The 22,657-nt window shown below is 44.7% G+C and overlaps 1 protein-coding gene across 18 annotated transcripts in view; it reads left to right on the plus strand.

The window, feature by feature from the left end:
- FGGY (FGGY carbohydrate kinase domain containing) overlaps positions 1–22,657 on the plus strand; it is a 424,400-nt gene that overhangs the window by 336,897 nt on the left and 64,846 nt on the right. The window contains exon 16 of one of the 18 annotated variants that reach the window (XM_087865927.1): positions 5,488–21,640. The exons of the other annotated variants lie outside the window; for them this stretch is intronic. Within the exon in view, the coding sequence (XP_087722053.1) occupies positions 5,488–5,616 (129 nt within the window). The 3' untranslated portion in view covers positions 5,617–21,640. Of the gene's footprint in view, positions 1–5,487; positions 21,641–22,657 lie in introns of those variants that run through there. 18 annotated transcript variants of the gene reach the window in all.

Below are 22,657 nucleotides of genomic sequence, written 5' to 3' on the forward strand. Positions count from 1 at the left end.
GAGGATTTCTGGATGGAGAAAGCACCTTCTGAGACAATGCCACTGGGCTGTGGGAAGCAAGCAACCCACCAGGCACCAGCTCAGAATCTACTCCCTCTCCCCTCCCCACCACCCTCCTTGTCAACTGACACCTCTGCGGGGAGGAGCCTTTGTGTTGGATGGAGTGGGTCAGAGTAAAATTCCTACCAAGTTGGCAGTGTCAGTTTCACCTGTCAGCATCTCTGATGAGGAGGGATCCTGGCAGACCAGACGGTTTGGATAATTGGATTATAGCGGTTGTCTTCATCTCAGTAAGCTGACTAACCACTACAGACGCCGGAGGAGAAATTCATAGACAACCCTGAAGTGAAGGTTCGAGCAAGTGCTTAGACTTACTAGAAGACAGCGGGCAGTAGTGGGTCCAGCATGCTATAGTGAGGAGGGGAGCGGGACCTCTGTCTTCAGGGGGCTCCTGAAAATGATTCATGTAGTATGCAGTGGCTCCTGTCCCTATACTTTTTGTATATTAACTCACTCAGTCCTCCCTAGAGTCCCATGAGGTCCTGATGTGAGTTGTGCTTTGCAGTCTAGGAGGGCTGGTTAGCTATGAACCCGGATGTTCTGACCCTAGAGTCTGCTCACTGGGATAATACTGAAACCCATCCCTGTAAAGTTGCTTTGGGAAACTCCTCTTGGTAAGGTTCACCTCTACCCCTCTCTACCTCCCTGTGCTTACCTTTGGTGGTGCTCTTAGATGTTTCAGTGTCCCCCCTACCCCATTTGAGTGGGAGTTTCCAAGTAAGGGGCCAAGTCCTTCTCATCCTTAGCCAGTAGTAGGTGGTGGGTAAATGTATGTTGTACTGAATTGGAGGTGAAATTTTATAGAGACTTGGCTGGTTACACAGAAAGCCAGCCGCTTAAAGCTGTGGTGCCTCTGTGGATAGACTTGGATTTAAAGTCTTTAACAGATAAAATCCGATCCAAGACCACCTAGATTATAGCTGAAACAGCTTTCCCTCTTCACACCAGCACTCACGCCAGATGGCTCCTTATGATTCTCAGTTACCCTCATGTTTCAAAAATAAGCTCCCCCATCCTGAGTGGTTATAGTTACGGAACAGCCCAATGTGTGAGCTGGGGCAACAGGTCTACCTCTTTGGGCCTCTGATTCCTCATCTTTAGACTGAAAGAATCAGGTCCAGTTTTCAAAAAATGTAAAGCAGTGGGACATTTGGGAGGCTGATAAAGAAAAGAGACAGAATGTGAACCACAGCTCCTGCTTACCCCCTCACTCCCTGTCTTTCCCCACGGTAGGTACGGCAGCCTTGGAGGGGCTCTGTAGAATGTAAGCAGCAATGGACTGGATTTTTTCAAAGGAAATAACCCTAATCCATTAAAGTAATTAATACTATTACTTAATAATACAATAATAAAATAACTTCAAAATGGAAGATCCAGGCCACTGAGAAAGGCCCTCTGTGCCTGCGTGGTGGTTGGGTGCTGTGTGTTGCTAGCAGAGGGTGTCAGCTTGGCTTGATCGTGTACAGTGGGTTGGGGAAGCTAAAGCCTCTGGGCCTCATCTTCCTTGGCTGGAAACAGACTGCGTGTAGTGGCACTGGTGAATTAGAAATTCTATCCCGCGACTCTTAGAGATTGATTTTCCGTCTGGGGATCTGACCTCTTGCTTCACCAGCAGAGGGGATCAGACTGTTCTGGGAGGAGCCAGGGAGCCAGCCCTCTGAAAGGCCTTCCCTTTCTTTTTCTTTTTCTTTCTTTCTTTATAAACTCTATGTTTCAAAGAGAATTTCTAATTACTTTGAGGGGCTTAACACCACCAGTTTGAATCCTTCTTGGCACTTCGAGCTTTGAGATAGCCTTACCACCCACCACATTGATGCTTTGTGCTAGAAGATTACTGCAGATTTAATTCCATTTATGCCACTGGATTTATCAGAAACCCTTCTGGAGTTGAGATGAATGCCCCATTTCCTTTATTTTTGTCAATTTTCATAGATCCCTTATGTGAATGCCTCAGGGGTAAGAATCGTGCTTTAATTATTTCCATGTCTCCAGTGCCTAACCCAGAAACTCACGTGGGATGGCTGCTTGGTAAATATTTGTTCCTTCATTCCACAAATATCCCCCTAGGTACAATGATGAGCAAAATAACCATCATACCAATTCTCATCACATTTACAGTTGAGTGTGAAGAGACAGCTAAATACCAAAATTATTCACTCTGCCTTGGGTTAAGGGCTGTAAAGAAAAAGGACAGTTGCAGTGGAAGAACAAATTAGTATGATTGATGAATGAGTGCAGGCAAAATGACCTCAGCCCCCAACCCTAAATCCCTGTTTCATCTCATCCCTTTGTAAATAATAATTATTCCTGTTACGTTAATGATCACATCTGCTATCATGTCTTGAGTATCCACTACCTTCCAAGCCCTGTGTTAACATCTTCCTATTTATTACATCAAATTCTCAAAATAAACTTGCCAGTTAGGCCTTCTTATCGCTTACTCCAGATGAAAAGTAAAGCCCAGGGAAGATAATTAATTTGTTCAGAGAGCTAATAAGTATGAGAAATGAAATGTGAGTCAGAGTTGGTCTGACAGAGCCTCTGCATTGAGTGAAAGGGAAAAAAAAATCCCAAAGATTATCTCCGGGGAACCAACAGGGGTCCCTGTTTGAGAACACCGCATCATGCTTTGCAGCAAAAGGTCAATTATGTTTGATAGGTGAGAGGAGAAAGAAAGCAAAAAATCTTTGCTGGAGAGTGAGAGGGAAAAGGAGAAAGATAGTATTCTTGAATTGGTCATCTTATCAGCCTAGCAATAATAAACCATCACCATGGCAACAGGAACTCTAATTAATGACAGATGTTGAGTTACTTTAAAAACCACACCAACTGAATGCCGAGCTGGTGCTGTAAACCTCTCTCCCCTGCCACAGCTGGGCTAATCTTGTTGAAGAGACCCGCCTTTCAAGGGTGGAGCAAACTCTGGGCTTGGCATCAGAAGACTTGCCTCTGAGCCCCAAATCTACCCTTTCTGAGCTCTTTTGCCTTGAACAATAAGTTCCTCTAAAGTTGGAGTCGGCTATTATTAGTATCATCATCATTGTTACTATGACTAGTAGTAGCTTTCTAAGATTCAATTTTGAGATCTATAAAATGATCATATTTGTATAAAGCATGGTCAGGAGACTTAAAAACAATGAAGGGTATGGAAGCGTTTAGGGAACATGAAATAACTCACAAAGATAAAGTATCATTAACACCAGGAGGCAGCCTGATGTGGTAGAAAGGGCTTGCATTGGAATCAGGCAGACGTGGCTGTTTATGGACTGCTTCACCTTGGAACAGTCGCTGAAATGCATAGGCTCAGGCTCTTAACCAGTAAGATTTCTTAGCACAGATCTGTAAATTGGTCTACCCATCCTACAAAATGTGAGTTTTCCTTAACCTCTCTGTACTTTAGTTTCCCCGTCTAGAAAACGGAGATGACACTAGCACCTCCCTATGAGCTTGTTGTGAGGATTAAAGACATCAATACAGAAAGTGCCTGTACTTAGAGCAAAGCCTGGCACAGACCGTGTACCATACAACTGAAGTGTGATGGTGGTCATGGTGATGGTGGTCATGGTGGGGTGGTCATGGTGACGGCGGTAATGATGATGGAAGAAAAGGGGATTCAAGAACTGTTGCAGTGAGGTATGCGCACAGAAGTGTGAAAGCTCTGACATGAGACACAGATGAGGGCATTCTGGTCATTGTCAGAATACTTTTGGTCAGTTCCTGACTGGTCAGCTCGTTCATATGTCTGGTTTTCTCAAAGGTTCTATTGTCTGCATTGCCTTTTGGTCCAACCCAGTATGTTACGTCTCTCCTGATTCCGGCTGTACGGTTTAAGTGGGGGAAGGAGAACGAGGACAAAAAATTGATAGAAACCATCAGAAAAATTTGCTCAGAGCTTGAGTTCTCTATAGGCCAGAGTTTTCCAAAGAGTGGTCTTTGGTATGTTAAAAGGGTTTCCTAGAAGGAATTCATTTGGAAAATGCTATGTTCAAGATAACTAGGTATCCTCATAGCAAGTCTCATAAGATTTTACCATGTAAACACGCATCCTGAATTTCCTGGGATGGGAAGGCATATAGAACATAGTTTACTTGACCAAAGAATTAGCTTTGGAGATCTTACTTTGCTAAAGTTTCTAGGACCAAACATTGGGAATGCTGCCATAAATCCATGGTCCAACGCATCAAGCATACCAGAAGCAATACCACAAAGCAGATTTGAAAAATTCTGCCAATGTTCCCGTCAGTTAATATGTACATTTAGCAAATGAAAAGTGCACCAGTGCTGAGTTTGGGTGCAACTACGTGCAAGATGGTGGAGAAGCGGGGCACCTGGGTGGCTCAGTCGTTAAGCGTCTGCCTTCTGCTCAGGGCGTGATCCCAGAGTCCTGGGATCGAGCCCCACATCAGGCTCCTCTGCTGGGAGCCTGCTTCTTCCTCTCCCACTCCCCCTGCTTGTGTTCCCTCTCTCACTGGCTGTCTCTCTCTCTCTCTGTCAAATAAATAAATAAATAAATAAATAAATAAATAAATAAATAAAATCTTAAAAAAAAAAAATGATGGTGGAGAAGCAACAATAAGTAAGACCCGTGTAGTCCCCACTCTCTTGGAGCTCTTTGGGGCCTCCTGGGGTAAGGGAGAAGTTGCCTGGCAATTTGAATGCAGTGTGGCAAGTGAACAGATAGATGCAGGGCCCAGAGTGCCATGGTACCAGGGGCAGCGGCTCCTCACCCAGCTTGGTGGGTCAAGGAAAGTTTCCCTTCCCAGAGGAAGTAGCTACTAAGCTGAGATCCAAAGAAACGACTAGAGCGGCAGAACACATTTTCAGTGCACTTTCCCATGCATCGCCATCTTGTGTCCTGAGAGCAATCCTCCTGGTGAGATGGGACGAGAGAGGGAACAAAGGTAAGTTGAGGCTCCCACCGCAGGCCAGGCACTGTGCGAGGCACTTTCTACACTTGCTGCATTTGATCTTCACCACAGTGAGCCGTGGCCTCAGTTTACACATGAAAAGTTGAGTCTCAGGCTTCACAAAGGCATACATGTGGTTAGTGCACAACCAGGACTTGAACTCAAACTCGACTGACGCCAGAGCTGTCTCCCGTTACATCTGTGGCCCATGGGTGCTGAGCCCGTCTGTGGCTGGCCTGTAGCAGAGTTTTCAGACTGAGAAATAGAGACAAGGAAGCAGAACATCATGAATGTTTTTCTTTAACATTATCCTGAGAAGTACTGTTCCCAGTCATTTGGTGTAGAAAGTCCTCTGCTTTTTTTTTTTTTTTTTTAATTACCTTGTAGGAGAAGGTTCTTGAGTCCTTACTTGGCAAAATAAAAACTTGTTTAGTGTATGTCAGTCTCCAAAGTAATTTTGGAAATGTTAGTGTCCCTGAAATTGGAAAGTCTTGGAAATACTCTCTATTCTATTTTATAGAATCCACTCATTCGAAAGACAAGAGGAATACGAACCAGCACATTGCTTTGGGTGTGTTGGTTCAAACTTGGATGGGTCACTAAACTCTCTGGCTCAAGTGTCGAGCAGCCATACCTGGCAATAAGGTAGGGAAATGTGGTATCTCCCAGATGCACACATACCCCCCATTGGCACCCAAGGTGACTTCGGCTGGCAAGCAGACACTCTTTTTCTAATAGTTGTATATTTATTTTAATGTGTATTAGAAAAAAATATAACCAGCATCATACTTGGGTTCTCATAGGCATTAGTGCTTAGAACACAGCAATTTAAAACAAAGAGAAAAAGGGATTTATTTGGGATTTAGAAAAAATATTATACATAATAAATACTACAGGTAGTACTTGGCTATGGAAATAGCTATGAAGATGGTGTGTGAATTGCCAAAATTGTAAAGTAATAATATGTATGGAAGTGCCTCGTGCAGAGAAGACCCCAGTAAATGAATCCTTCCATTCTGATTCACACGGCTAGCAAGTGTCAGAGTCCCTGACTGAGTCTCGTAGTCTCAGACTCCCAGTCCAGTGCTCCTTCCAGGACATTTTTAACTCTTCTGTCGGCCTACCTCCTCCTGCATCCTTTCTCCCTGCTTTTAGCCCTTGGGAAAAATGCAATGAGTAGGTATTTCAGAAGCGACTAGTGGCTTGCAAAAATACTCGGATGAACGTCAGTAGTAAAAGAAGTATACTGAAGAGGTGGACAGTGTTTGCATTTGGAAAAACAGGAATCAGAATCTGAGAATTTAGAGGGCCCTCAGAGATCATCTCACTCACTCCCTCTTTTTATGGATGAGGAAGTTGGAACCCAAGAGAGGGGAAGTGCTTTGTTCAGAGTCTTAGCTGGTCAAACCAAGATGAGAATTCATATAAAACATGCAGATATAAAATTTTACATGTTTAAAAAAAAAAAAAAAGACCTGTTTCCTCCAGACTTCCTGCTTTCCAGAAAAGTAGCCGGGATGTACCATAAAAGGACTTTTACTTCCACAAATGTAAAAATTCAAAAGGTCATGTTTTATATCATGCCAGGCAAGAGGCCATTGTAAGTGACCGCTGGAGTCGGTGTTCCTGACTATATTCTTCTGTTTGTTTTTTAATTGTGGTAAAGTACACATAAAACTTGCCACTTTTAAGTGTACAGCTCAGTAGTGTTGTATTATTCACATCATTGTGCAACGAATTTCCAGAACTTTTTTCATCTTGCAAAACTGAAACTCCGTACCCACTAAACAATTCCCCACCCCCCTTCCCTCCTCCCAGCCCCTAGCAACCACCATTCTACTGTCAGTCTCTGTGAATGTAACGACTCTAGGAACCTCGTGTAAGTAAAATCAGATAGTCTTTGCCTTTTTGTGACGGGCTCATTTCACTCAGCATCATGGTTTCAAGGTTCATCCATGTGGTAGGGCGTGTCTGAATTCCGTTCCTCCCTGGTCCTATTCTTAATGCAGCACAGCCTGTTCCCTGCGGTTCCTGATTGTACCCATCATGGCTGTGAAGACTTCAGCATGCTCAACATTTCCATGCGTTCTATCCAGCGACGGACATAGACAGCTCAGTTGTGGGTGCTGGCATCGGGGAAGGAGTCTGTAAAAGAACTCGGCCCCTCTTCCTCCATTGTTTTGCAAGGAGGGGGCAGGGAGATCAATGAGATTGCGGAAGGTGTATCCCACCCTCACCCCCATGTCCTTCACCGCTTCTGTCCTGAGGTCTTCAGTCATCCACGGAGAAGCCCTGGGGCCGTGGCAGTTAGGGGTTTAAGAAGTGGATTTCCAAGTAAAATGGCCTAGGGTTCCAATGCCATCCTCTGTGCCTTACTAAATGTATGATCTGGAGAAATGTGATGAACCTCTCAGGGCCTCCATTCAGTCATCTGTAAATGGACAGAATGATACCTATATCAAAAAAGTTTGCTCTTTTTTCCTTCTGAGTCATAAGATCTTTTCTGGACTTTTCTGGGCTTAAACTTAGTCTCTCAAATTAAGTAATAACAACAACAATAATAATAACAACAATAAAACAACAACAACAACAATAATAATGTGACAACAACAATAATAATAATGTGACAACAACAGTAAGTTTCACTGGGTTGTTCAGAGATGCACTGTGAAGTCATCTGACATTTTGGCCACTCTGAGATGTCTTGTTCCAGCCTGAGGATTTTAAGGAACCTCATGATACTGGAAAGGAGAGAATACTCATTATTGTGCAGCTTTTGCATGTCAGATACATTATTTTTCCATCGGACACACTCAGTAGAACTGTATTATGGTCCTTGGCTCTTTGTATTAATCCCATTATCTGTCTCCCTGGTTGTTCTTAACCACCGCAGCCCCCCCAACTCTTACGTTTTGATCAGTGCCTAACGCAATGCCCAAAAAAAACGACAGATGCCCCCCACCATTAAAAAAATAAGTGTTTCTTTAATGAATTGGGAATCAGGCAGCATCTGCCTGCATTTATTTGGCCACTGACACATTCCCCATATCTTAAGATACTCTGTTCCCACTCCGATACCCCCATGGCCTCATGGTGAAAGGTACCATTCATTCGACCTCTCAACTAGGGCAAAGAAGGAAGCCTGGCTGTAGAAACTGATTTAGGTTCCTCTCTGAAGTTGGGCATCTCTCTTTGCAGACCAGTTAGGAATTTTTTTTCTGCTTCTGACCCTCCCCTCCTTTCTTTTGATAAACAGAACAGCTGTCCCCAAAAGGATGAATCCATTACCTTTCACCAGTTGAGTTCATTTTCCATTGCATGTTTCTGTTTAAAGAGAAAGGCTTTTAAAAGGCTTGAGCATACATTGAGTGTGTGTACTTAATTTTTAATATGTGTGTGCACGCCGCCAAGAGAACGGAGAAGCCTTAAATAACAATGAAACCAAATTGTACATGTTGTGTGTTTTATGTGGCACTGATCCCCAAATAGACTCTTAGCAGCCAGGTATTATTTAATACATCCCATTAATCAAGCTGCCAAATCTAAATGAAAACCATGTTTAAATATATTTAATAAGATTACAGCTTTTGGTTGAATATCAAACTACCATAACTGTATTTTTACCCCAGCCAACCCTCATTCGCTGTCTTATATTTTTACTCTGAGCACTAGTTCTTTTGTTCTATCAAACCAGTCTTGATTATAAAGCAATTTATACTACAAACTTTTAGCCTAGTGTGGGGTTGTACTGAGCCCATCAGTGTAAATGTTTTAGAGTGAGAAAACAACCCTGAGATTTTTTTTCTGGCTGAAAAATGAGATGTGGTGTGAGCAGTTGAATTAAAAAGGAAATTAATAATTGTCTTAGAGATACTAAATTGTAGCTTCCGTAATAAATGTAGTCTGCCTTTGAGCTGTTATTGCTTTTAGTGTTTTGTACTAAATGTACTCTTGTTGATTTTTTTTTTCTTTTGACCATTCAGGCTTCTGTTAGTTTTGTACTAGCGTCACCTAGGGGCTGTAGGGAACATGACATGTGCTGCTAAAATGTTCTCGGTACCCTTTAAAAAAGGAATCCCCCTGTTCTTCCAGATGCAGTGACAAAATGCTGTGGGTCTTGGGGTTAAAGGAGAGAGAAGGCAAGGTCAGCCTGATGAGGTAGGTTGTGAGTTCCATCCGCCAGGCTTCCACTCTGGCGACGAACCAAAAAGGGCTGTAACTGCGAAGAACTGTTTTTATAAAGAACGAGCCAAACTTAGAGTAATATATTCTTTCCTGGCTGATTTTTTTTAAGTTCTTAACAAATATCTTTGGATTCATTTAACGTGTTTAACTCTTCTTCTTGTTTTCAGCAGTTTGTTTGCTGTTTTTATCCTTGGAACAGGGATTTACCGTAGTGATTTCATTGAAATGATTACTGGCTGTGGTGCTGATTTCTCGCCTCTCATATATCTAAATGTCCTCCTCTTTTCTTTCTTCACTGGTCTCTGTATTAGTCCTTAGAAAGTTCTGTTTCAGCCTGTCAGCCTATGTATCCTCTCCACTGATGATGATTCATTATCACTTCTTCCAGCTTCTCAGAGTTCCTACATGGTTATTCATGTTTCCATGTCTTAATGCTTTTTTTAATCTTTGATTAAAACAATCATAAATGTGTTTATTAAAAACAATAAGATCCCTTGATGATGAAAACTGATGAATAATTCTTATAAAATTGTTTTTGTACTCTATTCAATTCAAAATAGGGGATATATGTTTAACTTTGTATGCTGTAGAAATTCTGTGCTTCACTTGAAAAAGTAAATAGAGTGCATAGCAATACATAAAATTCTTTTTTTTTAAAGATTTTATTTATTTATTTGACATGGAGAGAGAGCATTCAAGCAGGGGGAGCAGCAGGCAGAGGGAGAGGGAGAAGCAGGCCCCCTGCCAAGCAGGGAGCCCAACGCAGGTCTCGATCCCAGAACCCTGGGATCATGACCTGAGCTGAAGGCAGATGCTTAACCGACTGAGCCACCCAGGCACCCCTAAAATTATTATCAATAGATAATATCTGTATGTCATGTCTCTTTAAAGATAGTAATGATGACGATAGGCAACATTTATTGATGCTTTCTCTATGCCAAGTACTGTTCAAATCCCTTTACATTAATTAACTCATTTAGTCACCACAAAAATATCATAGGCCAGGAACTAAAATTATCCCCATTTTACATATATTCACAGAATGCTTATGCATTCCCAAAAAGGAAACTTCAACAATGTCCTGCGTGAGCCTGCCATATTAGTGTGCAATAAAGGAGTTAACATTATGAATTCTTTCTTGAACTGTCAGAGTCGGTTTGGTTCACTTTCCTTTGTCCCATTAACTGCCTTTGTCTTTGGGAGCTTGTGCGTCTCTCTCACCCTTTGATACCTGTCTGTTCTCTCTCAATACCTCCAGCAATGTCTATTGAAAAAGAAATATCAAAAAAGAAAAGAATGAAAATAAAAGCAGCGTCTGCCCTCATTGAGCTTATATTCCAGTTGCGAGGAATCCAGTGACAAGTAATTGTAAGCAACAAGTAATCACAACAAATAGTATGATTTCAGGTAGCAAAGAATTCTGGGAAGTAAAGTACAGCAACAAAAGGGAACAAAGAGGAACTGGGCGGAAGGAGCATGAAGGACTGGCTGTGTGAGCAGTGGGAATGGCCTTCCTGAGGAAGAGATGTATGATATGAGACTCAAGTGGCAGAGAGCACAGGGAGTGCAAAGGCCCTGAGGTGGGAATGAATTGAATGTGTCTGAAGAAAAGCAGAAAGACCTGGGAGGCTGGAGTGTGTTGAGTAAGGAGACTTCTGTGATGTAAATCTCTTCTCTGTCTTTCCTTCTCAGCTCTCTGGCACCTTCTCTCGCTCTCTCTTTTTTCCTGCCTCAGACCCTGACTTTACTGAATCCAAAGAAGTGGTCTCGAATGGCAAAATCCTGAGGTGTCACCCATGGCAGTAAGGGGACAGGGAAGTTCACAAGCAAGAGAATTGGAGTGAGAAAGGTTACACTGTGTGTGTCTTCCACATACACTCATATCCCACACATTTATATTCTATAAAGTCAGATTAAGATGAACATATGGCATAAGTGAAATCCAACCTTATTGGTAGTCAGTCATTCTGGAGTCATTTCTGCCAGAGCGCGGGCAGACCGTGGATGTAATACTTCTCACATGTATGGTGACTCTCCTTTGTGTGTCCGCCTCCCAGTAGCCTGGAAGCTTACTGAGGGCAGAGTCTATTCATAATCATTCTCCAGTGCATTCTCTTTGTTTTGTTTATGTATTCAACAAATGGTCCTTGAGGGCCATCTACGTGCCAGCCACCAGGTCTCTTTGTTCACAGACAGAATTCTGAACAAGAGAGACTCAGTCCTTGCGCTCAAGTTTCCTACAATGTTGCAGAGGAGAAATACAATGAAATAGACGACTGTAATAGAAGGGGCTGTGTGCTGGGATGGATGACACAGCTCCCCTAGCCTTGAGGAGTCAGAAAAAACATTCTGAAGGAAAGACAGTTGAGACAAGTTTGGGGAATGTTAACTAAACAAAGGGGTGTGTGTGTGTGTGTGTGTGTGTCTGTGTCTGTGTCTGAGATGGGAGGGTATGCAGAATTGCAGATCTTGGGAGCAAAGGATTTATGAACCCAGAAAAGAACCCAATTGTATATTGGGAAGAAAATGTGAATTTGAGTGAATGAATAAATTAATTACTGCTTAACGCTTATGTCTACACGCGTTATAAGGGCAGCTCACGAGATGGAAGCATAAAGCCAAGAGCCATTTTGTTGATTCACCTTGATAAATCACTGTTCCAGATTTCCCCATTATTTCTCTGTAGGCAAACTCTTATGGAGGCCCGCCTCATTATCAAAAGGTTGCTTGCCTGGTAGATTATGCAGTGATGTATTGGGATAGCAGGCTAAGCATTCATCTTACTCTGGGAATGGCTTTATCAGTGGGATTGGACATATCCAAAACCCAATGGCCAACATTCCTGTCTTTCCTGAACACTGCTTGAATGAAAACTGTGGAATGGATGAATGATTGAAATAAGAAGTCTTAACCCGAGGGCTGTGCATCGAAGGGACAATGGCTGCTGGTGTGTTTTAGACGCCAGAGGCAGATTGCTGGCTTGGGGAGTAGGGATCTGGGTTCCAGTCTTTGCTCTACCATTAAGGCACTGAGCATGTAACGTTTCTCTTACCTGCACAGTGGAGTGCCAGGCAATGTCCAGGGTCCCTTCTGCCTCTGGAATTCTGTGGTCATTTTTGTTCTCTCTGCCGAGGAAAGGGAGATGGTGAACATGCATGGGCACCAGCTGGGCAGCTCCCTCATCCTTCTTGGGCCCTGTCCTGAGGTACTCGTTGCTTCAGAAGCATGGGCGTCCCCAGGCCCAGAGCACCCTGAGAAGCTGTCCTAATCCGCCACACTCATGGGTAGGTTGTCCATTACCTGTGCTCTGGCAGGGCCACGAGTGCCCACACTCCTGATGTCCTTCTCCTTCCCTTTGTATCTGTTCTTCTAAAGTGATCCGAGAGGTAGGCTCTTCCTGATGTAGCCTTCCCTTCGATTCCACGCGGGGAGCCTCTGCTCTGCCCGTGTTCCCTCTCCTCTTCCTGCTCTGGCTGGAGCCAGACAGCAAACCTTCAGATCCCAGCCCCTCTACTGACCCCCTCCGTGGCCTCGGTCAGCTCTCCTAATCTCTCTGTGCCTGTTTTGTTAATCAAGAAATATGGATAACATTTGTTTCTACCTCATAGGGTTGATTGTAATATTGATAAGATAATTTTTATAAAGCCGTGAAAACAGTGCTGGCACATCGCAAGTACAAAGTACATTGCTGCCTTCATCCCTTAAATATTTTCTGCCCCATTCTCGAGCACATAGTGGGGCTACTGAGGCAAATAGGACACCATCTCTGCCCTGAGGAGTCCAGCCCAGTGCCATTAATTGAGTGCCTCCTAGGGGGCAGGCACCTTGCCTGGATTACCTCATTGAACTCCCACCACTACCCAGGGTGATGCTTATCCTTCCCATTTCACACCCGAGGGACGCTGCAGCCCAAAGGAGTCACGTGACCTTCCCAGCATCACGCCACTAATAAATGGCAGTGCTGGAAACAGCTCAGTTCTCTTGGGCCCCAAATCCAGTGCTCTTTCCACCAGCTCACCCCGCTACCATGAGGCTGCCCTCACGTGGTTTGTTTTGAGAAGAAAAAGAAGAAGCAATGCATAATGGGAGTGAACTTGGTGGCGAATAAAGCTCTCTGCTCGGGGCTCCACGTTTTGCTTTCAGAAGCAGTGGGAAGGCAAGGCTCCTGAGCCCAGCTCCCAGCAGCCCTTGCTTCAGCCCATCTGAAAAGGATCCGTCTTTAAAAGCAAGGAGCCAGAAAAAATAATTCATACTAAAAACAAACTCTGTCATGAGTCATTTGACTTTGCTTTCCCCTGAACACATAGTTTATGTCTTGGGCGAGCTAGGGCTGAAGGAACATCTGATATGTTTTAGGCCAGCAGAGCCATTATTTAAGGAACTTCACATCCAATATGTGCCCGTCGGACCCCGTGGTTTAAATCAAGGCTGGTGCTGACGGGGCCTGACAATTTGTTATTTTTGTTGTGGTCATATTGGGGTGTGATTGTGTACAAGTTTTATCAAGATGACAAGAATCGCTTTGGTCCATGATTCAGAAGTTCTTGAGCCATGGACTAGTCTATGCAGTAGTTATTCGGTGTGATGCCATGTGCAAGAGAATGGGTACGCATGCACACCTGTGTTCCGACATGTAAGCGCCTTTGGAACCGAAAGAGAGAAGGAGGGAAAGGCAGCTTCCAAGTGAGCTGCTTTCCATTTCCCTCAGCAGAGGAGGAAGCCTCAGCCCTGAGTCAGAGTATTTCTCAGTCCTGGGTGAACAGAACCCAGAGAACGAGGCAAGTCTCTGTGGTCAATCTGCTCTTTTTAGGTACATGAAAAATGACAGGAGTAGACTTACATCGCGAAAACTCCAACAGAATAGAACTATAAAGCAAAAGACAAAAGAAAGGCACGAACCTCTCTTGCTCCTAGAGGTAATCACTATTATACATGGTGTATGTTCTCTTAATCTTGTCAATGCTTTCAGACTATAGACGTGCCTATACAGGATCGTATGGTACAAATTGTTCTGCAACTTTGTTTCCACTTACAAGATATTTTGGAGTGTGTTACTGCACATAGAGCTGCCCCATGTTTATTACATACTGATAGTAATTCCAGAGTCCGAGTATATTTGAAGTTTATTTAACCACTGTCCTGTTGATAGACACTTAGGTGGTTTCCAGTATGTAGCTTTTATAAACGGTGATACAAGGATCTTCCTCGGTATGGCTCTTTATGTATAAGCACAAAATCTCTCTTGGGGAGATATGAAAAAGTGGAATTGATACTGGAAGGATTGTGCATTTCTAAAATGTTGTTAACTGTGGCCAAAATGTCCTCCAAAAAGGCTGTCCCAATTTGTATTCCTGCCAGCAGTGTCCTGTGCCTTTGCCAGCACTGGGTATTGTCAGTCATTTAACATTTTTGCCAATTTCCTGGGCAGAAAATGACTGTTCATTGTGGTTTGCCTTCGCTCTGTTAGTAGTGAGAATGAACATTTTCTTTATATCCTTGGTCACTTGATTTCTCTTTTCTGTTAATGGCCTATTAATATCCTTTCTTCATTTTCCTATGGGGTTATTTGTCTTTTTCTCACTGATTTGGAGTTCTTTATATGCTGTGTCTCTCATATATATTGAAGACTTTCTTATAATATGTCCCACACCATCTACCTCTGCTTATGATGTCTTGTACAGGAGTTTTAAATTTTCATATACTCACATCTGCTAGTCTCTGTCTTTATGACTTTGGGATTTCTTGGAAATGTTCCCTATAAAGTATTTTTTCTCCTAAAACTATTTTTCAGAATGTTAACGTTTTAGACCAGAACACACCAGGTTAGCAGAATGGTCTGTGGGTTTATGCAGACATTCTTGGTAATTTCACCACTAATTATGGGAAAATTCTAAAACCATATGGATCAGTCATAGGCAGATGAGAGGCGGCAGAGATCCAGCTGAGAGCAGGCAACCTAAATTCAGATATATGGGCCTTGGACCATACCCAGGATCCTTTACTTGCCACTCGATTTGGGGACATCACTTTGCTGTCTGTGCCTTGGTTTATTTCCCTGTAAAATGGGGTGAATCATCATTTCAAAGGTTATTATGAGGTTTAACAACTCCCACATTTCAGCATGTGGTCACTACTCAATACATGTTTGTTTCTGTCTTTTCTGACAAAAGGCCTTTATTTTCCTGCTGGATATTTAAGTATAACTGGTCATTTAAAACTGTTGACTTCCATTTCTTCTGAGGATTTTGTAGCTGAATAGTGAGATCAGCTTACTCAAGAGTCTAACTAAGGCGATTTCCTCAGGATGCATCTCAGTGGGCCTAAGGGAAACAAAACACCTACACCATTGCTCAATGCTGGAAAATTCTCCAGGGTGGCCGACCCCTTTTGGAGGAGAGAGCCAGGGCTCTGGGGGACTGCTTCAATCCATGTGGGTGGAGAGTTCCTCCTTCCAGAGATTTTGTAGTTCCTGGGCTCACTGAGCCTTTTACCCACACCGAGATAATTCCCTCTGCCTCTGAAACCCTCCCCACTTCCCCTCACCTTGCCTGGCATCGTTCAATTCGTATATCAACATAGCACTAGAGGCTGGGAGCTTAGACACTTGAGCTGGACTGCATGGCTTCAAAATTCAGCTCTGCCACTTTTCCTTGTGAGTCCTGGGCCGGGAGTTCCTTAATTTCTCTCTGCATCAGTCTACCTATCTGTAAGATGGGAATTCCAGTATTACCTACCTCATAGAGCTCTTACAAGAGTTAATGTTTATAAAGCAGGTGGCCCAAAGTATAGTGTTCAAGGAGCTACAAGGAGAATATATATGTTGTCTGAATCCCATCTCCTCCTTTCATAGCCAATTGACTCTGCATGACATACTCATTCTAACCTCAGTTTTGTCACTTGTAAAATGGGTGTGAAAACATCTCCTTCATGGAATTGCTGGGAAAGTCCCATGGGATAACATCTGTACTGATTATAGGTATTCAATCAGAGGTGGCTACTGTGGCGATGGTTCTAGAGAAGGACAGGAGTGAACATGCAGGGAGGCTGGTGATTACAGGAGAAGGTTCTAAAGTCAGACACTGGGTTAGAACTGAGCCTCCACCACTCTTGGTCCTGGGACCTTGGACGTAACCTCTCCAACATGCAATTTCCTGATCTGTAAAACTGGATAGATAATGGTGCCTACCTCTAGGCTTCTTATAAGGGGGAAATGGTAATAAATTGGGCACATAGAAAATGCTTAGTAAAATGAGCTATTATTGGTACTCGTGTCTCCTGTCCATCTATGGGAGGATCCCTGCCGCAGACAGGGGTCCCTGTACAGCCACATCCCCAGCCCAACCACTCCTGTGCATCTGGAGCACAAGATAGGAAAGAGAATCGAAGTCAGGAAGGGAAACTGAAGCAGGAGCTTGGTTTCTGTGGAACAAGCCAAAATGATTAGGGCAGAGAGAAAAACACAATTAAGCATATCCATCAGGATCTGTCTGCAGTGATGCCTCTCATTTTAATTCTGAAAACAGTCCTATTGGGTAGGTACTATTATTTCCCATTTTTACCTGGTGAAATTGAGGGTCAGAGAGCTTCAGTGACTTGCCCAGGGTCACACAACTAAAAAGTGGAGAAACTGGAATTTGAGCCTGGGTCTGTCTGGCCGCAAATCCCTAAAGATATACTGTTAATATATGTCCTGCCTCTGTTGCGAATGACTAATAGGCCAAGTGAGAGGGAGCGGAGGAGGGAGGGATGACCCTGTTTCTCTGTGAGACTAGAGGAGGCAGAGGCAAGGGCAGTAGAGGCCTGGGGCCGGCAGGCTGCATGTAAAAATTTGGAAATTGTGCCCTGAAAGACAAAAGGGTGTTTTCAGCTGAGCCCATTTCCAGCTGTACTCTGTGTACTAGGCCAAAGGTAAACCAAAACACAGCCATAAATAGTATTCCCGAGAATTCCTGTCACAACAGCCCACTGTGCTCCTTCTGTTTGGAGGTGGCTGTTGAAACCCCCACATGAAAATGGCTGAATCTGTCACTGTTCAGGAGGTCAGTCACAGCCCATTCCGAGGACACGCATGTGTGTTGGGTGCAAACAAAAATGCAGGGGTCCTCAGATGTCCGCCATTGTGGAGCCCCAGCTGACGGCCTTGCTCGAGGAATCAGCAGCAGCCCTGGACGAGAGGCGCCTGCTTTGACGGGGCCAACCCTAGTTCAGCAGGCATGTCCCAGTGTGTTACAAAATACGTTTCTACAGCTCTCCTTTCTCTGTCAAAGCCAAAATAAGTTTGAACGAGTCATCTAGGCGAAGGGGTTTAGAAGACATTTGGTTCTAATGTGTTTCAAAGGGACATTTGGTTCCTGAGTGGGAGGTGATGTTCCCAAGGTTGTAGAGACACAACCTGAGACTGGAATCTGGGCCTTCGTGCCAAACACATGTACTGCTGCCCTCCAGAATCTTTCCAGTGCAATCACAGAAGGTCTGTCTGCTAACCTCTCCAAAGGCAGGGCAGGACTAGGAGTGATGGGAAGGAGGTTGTGTTTATACGCGATGCTTTCTACTCGGCCTCCAATTTCAGTACTTCTTCTCACCTGTCAAAATAACTAGGTCTGCGTGCTCAAATCCTGTTCCTTTTTCTCAGATTTCCAGAGTTCTTGCCGCTCACCTATCCAGGGTTTTTTCCTTCTTCGGGCAGTGCTGCCCCTTTGAACAGTGGACTGCCCCCTCAGCCAGGAGGACACCTGGGGCATCGTTCCTCATCTCTTCCCTGATCCCTTGTCACTTCCTCCGCTGTATAGCCACACTTAATCTGTAAATTAGCATATGTGAGGTAGGTAGTGCTAGTATTGCCCTTTACAAATTGAGGAATTCGAAGTTGAGAAAACGGCAAATCACTTCCTCCAAGCTACAGAGCTGGAAAGAGAGAGAGTCAGGACCTGAACCTAGATTTGTCTGAAAATCCAAAGTCTAAATCTTTCAGCTCCACGCAGCTGGAGAAGGTGAGATTAGCGATGTGTGCGTGCATACACAAACACACACACCCACAGACAGGAGAAGTGCTGCCCACCAGGGAAGGATGGTAAGAATGACAGTTTGCCACCCAGGCCAGGCCAAGTATAAAATGGCTCCCAACAGGCGAGTGCTGAGCCGCTGGGGAAACTCGCCCTCCACAAGAAAGTCTGAGACTCACAGCCATTGCTCAAAGAGTCTACTCACAAATGAGAGGACCGGGGGAGCTGTTCAGGGACAAGGGTCTGTGAGTAGTGCGGTAGTTCTCAGATGTCACTGAGGGTTACTGCACGTAGAGTCAACTGCATAACTTGTGGGATCCAGTGCCAAATGAAAATGGGAGGCCCTGGCCAGGGACAGGGAAGTCTCCCCTTCCCACAGGCCTGCTGCCTCAGCTCATGGCTGACAGGTGACCCCCAGGGAGTTCCAGTTTCCCAGTTACCCACCCCACACCCTGTGGCAGTGGAGGTGGCAGGGAGAGCCACTGCCTTGCCTCACCCTGAGACGCCACAGGCTCGCTCCCTGGCCTGGCTCTCCCCACACTTGTGATTGCCCCTGCGTGCCCCCCACCTCACGTAGCCCTCTCACCACCCCAGAGGAGCACGGTCAACAGTAAGATACGGATTAGGGCAGAAGGCAGGGGACGGACAGCCAAGAATCAGCTCCAGGAAAGGAAAGGCAGCAGCAGGCCCCCAACCCACCCTCCATTGTCCCATCAGCCTTCACTTGCACAGCACAGATTCAAAAGCAAAATTATTAAGAATCGCAAGGCAGTGACTGCAGATCACTAAGCCCCAAGCTTGGGCTGTTCCTGACATGGGGCCCTGGGCGGCAACACAGAGGAGGCACCCATGAAGTGGGCCCTCACCGCAGGCCCTTAACAGAGTTTCACTAGCTGTTGGGAATTGAAAGAGTAAGAGCAGTGTATTGAGTTTTTAACAAAGTTAAATGTAAATCGATCTATTCTGAGATCGTGGTAACTTTTTTTTTGACGTTAAAATCTCCCATTTTTATGACGTAATGGTCTGAGTAAATGTTGAGGAGTTGGGTTTTTTAATATGTTTTATTTTTAAAATCTTTATGTGGCAAAATAAAAAGCTGGTTTCTAAAAGGTTTGGTTATCTTCCTGGTCCAAAATCTGGGAGCTCCTGACCTAGGCCTTGCAGGAAGACAGTCCTTCCTGCTTGTGGGAAGGAGGCTTTCTCCCCAGCCCCCAGCATCAGAAAGGCTCCATGCAGCGTACAGAGAGTACTGTTGTATGCTTCCGTATTTTCTAGGTACACCTTCACTTTTGTTAAGTCTAAATTCTGGTGCAGTCTGTCAGAAGAGGCAACGCCAAATAAGGGCATTGAAATCAAAATTAGAAGTTTGAAACTTCCTGGTTTCCTGTGACTCTAGAGAGAATGGGGCCTGATGAGAGTTACTTCCCCAAATCGCCCAACCATTGACAGCCCCTGAGGAAAGGTGCTGATAACACCCAGCACGGACCCAGTCTATGTCTTATGTCCTGATGTAATTATTGATAATCAATCATTAAAAGTGTTAGGACTCAAAGGTGAATTTTATTGGGATAATAATAAACTACGGCCACCCTAATGAAAGGTCCCTTCATCTCTGCTGAGATAGCAAGCCCCACAGAGGCTGCTGTCTCCCTGGACAGAAAGCCCATGGCGGCCACTGAAAGGGCTGCATCTATCAGCCTGGAGACTGGAAGATCCACTTCGATTCTGGGCTTCAAAGACTTAGTGGTGGATGGATCTGTGTGACTCCCAGCCCAGTGGCTTCTACCACTGCATTGTCTTGTAGGAACGTCAAGTTGAAGGCCAAGCCACTTTCCATCCTTTGATGAGGGAAAATATATCAACACAGTGGTCCAGTGAACTCTGAAAGTAGACAGCATACAGTGCCTTTGGGGGATTGCAGCCTAAATGGTTTTACTCCAGAAGATGTGGAATTAAACATAAAGGAGACAGCTGATTGCTGTTAACTCCAATGCACAAAACCCGTCATTACGGTGTCTTCTCAGCTACTGAACTAGAGAGGCTTTCCCTAGAATAGACCGGGTGGTAGACTTGGCTTTAGGGTGGGAGGAGGAAAGGAGGAGGAAGGAGAAGAAGAGGAAAGAAAAATAGTGATAGAACTGAAAGGTGGCTAGTTTTGAAATGCACCAAGTCTGTACCATTTAATGGGGCTTCTTTTCTCTGTTTATTCCCTATATTTGACATATGGAAAGAAATCTTTGCTGGCGTTGGCTTCATCGTCTCAGGCTTAAGAAGCCCACCACTGACCTGAGGAAAGAGTTACATAAATCACAGTTTCGAGGCTTTCAGACAAAAGAACAACTTGGGGCAAGCTAGAGGGTTTGCAGGGCATTTGGGTGACATTTCTGCATGCCCTTTGTTTCCCCCTTTCAAGAAAAGCCCTTTCTTTCCTTGCCTTCTCACATAACAGCTTGGGATTCTTGACCCCAACCCTCCACCCCAGAAATGCATTTGAACTTGCTGGGTTTGTTAAGAGTCAGGGCATGAAGCATTTTTCCATGGTAGGAAAGTTCTGGCATTCCAAAGCAGAACTAATGTGGGATTTGGGAAGGCTGCCCTATTTGTACACTTAATTAGGGCTCCCCAAAGGCAGCTGATCCTCCGGTGTCATAGGAAACCGACGCCGAGGCCAGGGCAGGCTGAGACTGTGTAAGCACCCAAGAGGGTAGTGAACACGGATTCCACACCTGTTCTCCACTGACTGGAATCAGGACTGAAAGGAAGTGAAGTTGAGGACTTTCCGACAATGCCCATCTGGATCTCAGGACTGATTCTGTCATTCAGTGTGTCCCATGCTTAAGTCAAGTCCCAAAACACTTGCACATACGGGACAAGCGCGAGTTTCCCTTGGGGTCTATGAAATAAGGTCTCGGTTCTGATAAGATCCTTGAAGTTGACCAAAATCGCAGTGGACGACTACAGACTTTAGAGTCCCACAAGTGTGTGCTCTGAGTCTGACCCTGCCACTCTTAGAAGATGCCAGGTCTGGAGATCGTTTCTGAACTTTGGTTTTCTTCCATGTAAGAGGGCATTCCAACACCTAATGCACGGGTTCGTTGTAATAATAACAGCTAACCTTTGTGGAGTGGTTACTGTGTGCCGGGCACTGTTCTAAGAGCATAAGCTTTATCAGCTCTCCAGTCCTCTGGACCCTATGAGGTAGATTCTGTATTAGAGGTTGGCAAATCACTCCTTGTGGGCCGATTCCTGCCCACTGCCCGTTTTTGCAAATGATGTTTTATGGGAAGACAGTCACGCCCATTTGCTCACATAGAGTCCACGGCTGCTTTCATGCTACAACTGCGGGGTTGAGTCGTTGTAACAGAAGCTGTGTGTCCCAGAAACCCTGAAATATTTACTGTCTGGCCCTTTGCAGAAAAAAAAAAATTGCCAACTCCTGCTTTAAATTATCCCAATTTAAAGATGAAGAAAATATAGACATTTTAAATAACAGCTCACACGGCTGGTAGCAGATGGAACTGGGATTGGAACCCAGTAGCCTGGTTCCAGGACGGTTGCTCTTCACCAGCGTCCCGTCCATCATATAGCCGAAGCGCCTAGCACAGTGCCTGACACACGGGACACACTGACTTCATCAGTTTCACTAGCAGTTCTTCACCTTACCCCATAGAGCTCCTTTTCCTTCTGCCTTAGGCTCCTATCAGTTCCAACTGCCTTTTCCTTCTCTTCTGCCAGATTGTCTTTTCAACTCAGCAGACTTATACCCGTCATCTCAATCCATCAATCCATCAACCAACTCTATGAGGTTGGTATTATTGTCTTCATTTAAAAGAAGAAACCACTCCCGACCTCTGAGCTCCCAGGAATTTTTTTTTATTACTATTACTTTTAAGTAGGCTCCACGCACAGTGTGGAGCCCAATGTGGGGCTCGAACTCACGACTGTGAGATCAAGACCTGAGCCGAGATCAGGAGTTGGATGCTTAACTGACAGAGCCAGCCAGGCGCCCCTGAGCTCCCCGGAATTTTTACACTCCATTTGGGAACCCTCAGAGTAAAAGTCACTAGGAGCTTCTAGAACATTTGTTTTATGCTGAAACCGATATTAAAGAAAACAATCTCAGCTGTTATTCAAGAAAGGGTTACAATCTAAGTGGGGTGAAAAAAATCAAACTATTGGAACAACGGCAAGCACTCAAAAGTTCTTTCGAGTGGGTATGGAGGTGGGTATGAATCTGGAGAGGTGGGACGGGAGGATGGACCAGGGGCCTGGGGTGCGTGGACAGTTTCCTGGAGATGGTCCAGTGTGAGGGGGCCTTGAACACAGGGCAGGATTAGAAAGGAAAAGCTCCTATTGGGGCACCATGGGAAGGAACCACAGAGAGAAGACACAGAAATGGAAACATCCCAGAGGAACAAGCCCAGCAAATCCCTGGGAAATGTTGGAAGTCAGAAGACTTGCCCCAGCCTGGTATCTCCCACAGTCTGGCTAGAACCTTTCGCT

The sequence above is a fragment of the Ursus americanus genome, chromosome 12 (genome assembly GCF_024610735.1).
Source record: "Ursus americanus isolate L20-20 chromosome 12, mUrsAme1.1.p, whole genome shotgun sequence".
NCBI lineage: Eukaryota > Metazoa > Chordata > Mammalia > Carnivora > Ursidae > Ursus > Ursus americanus.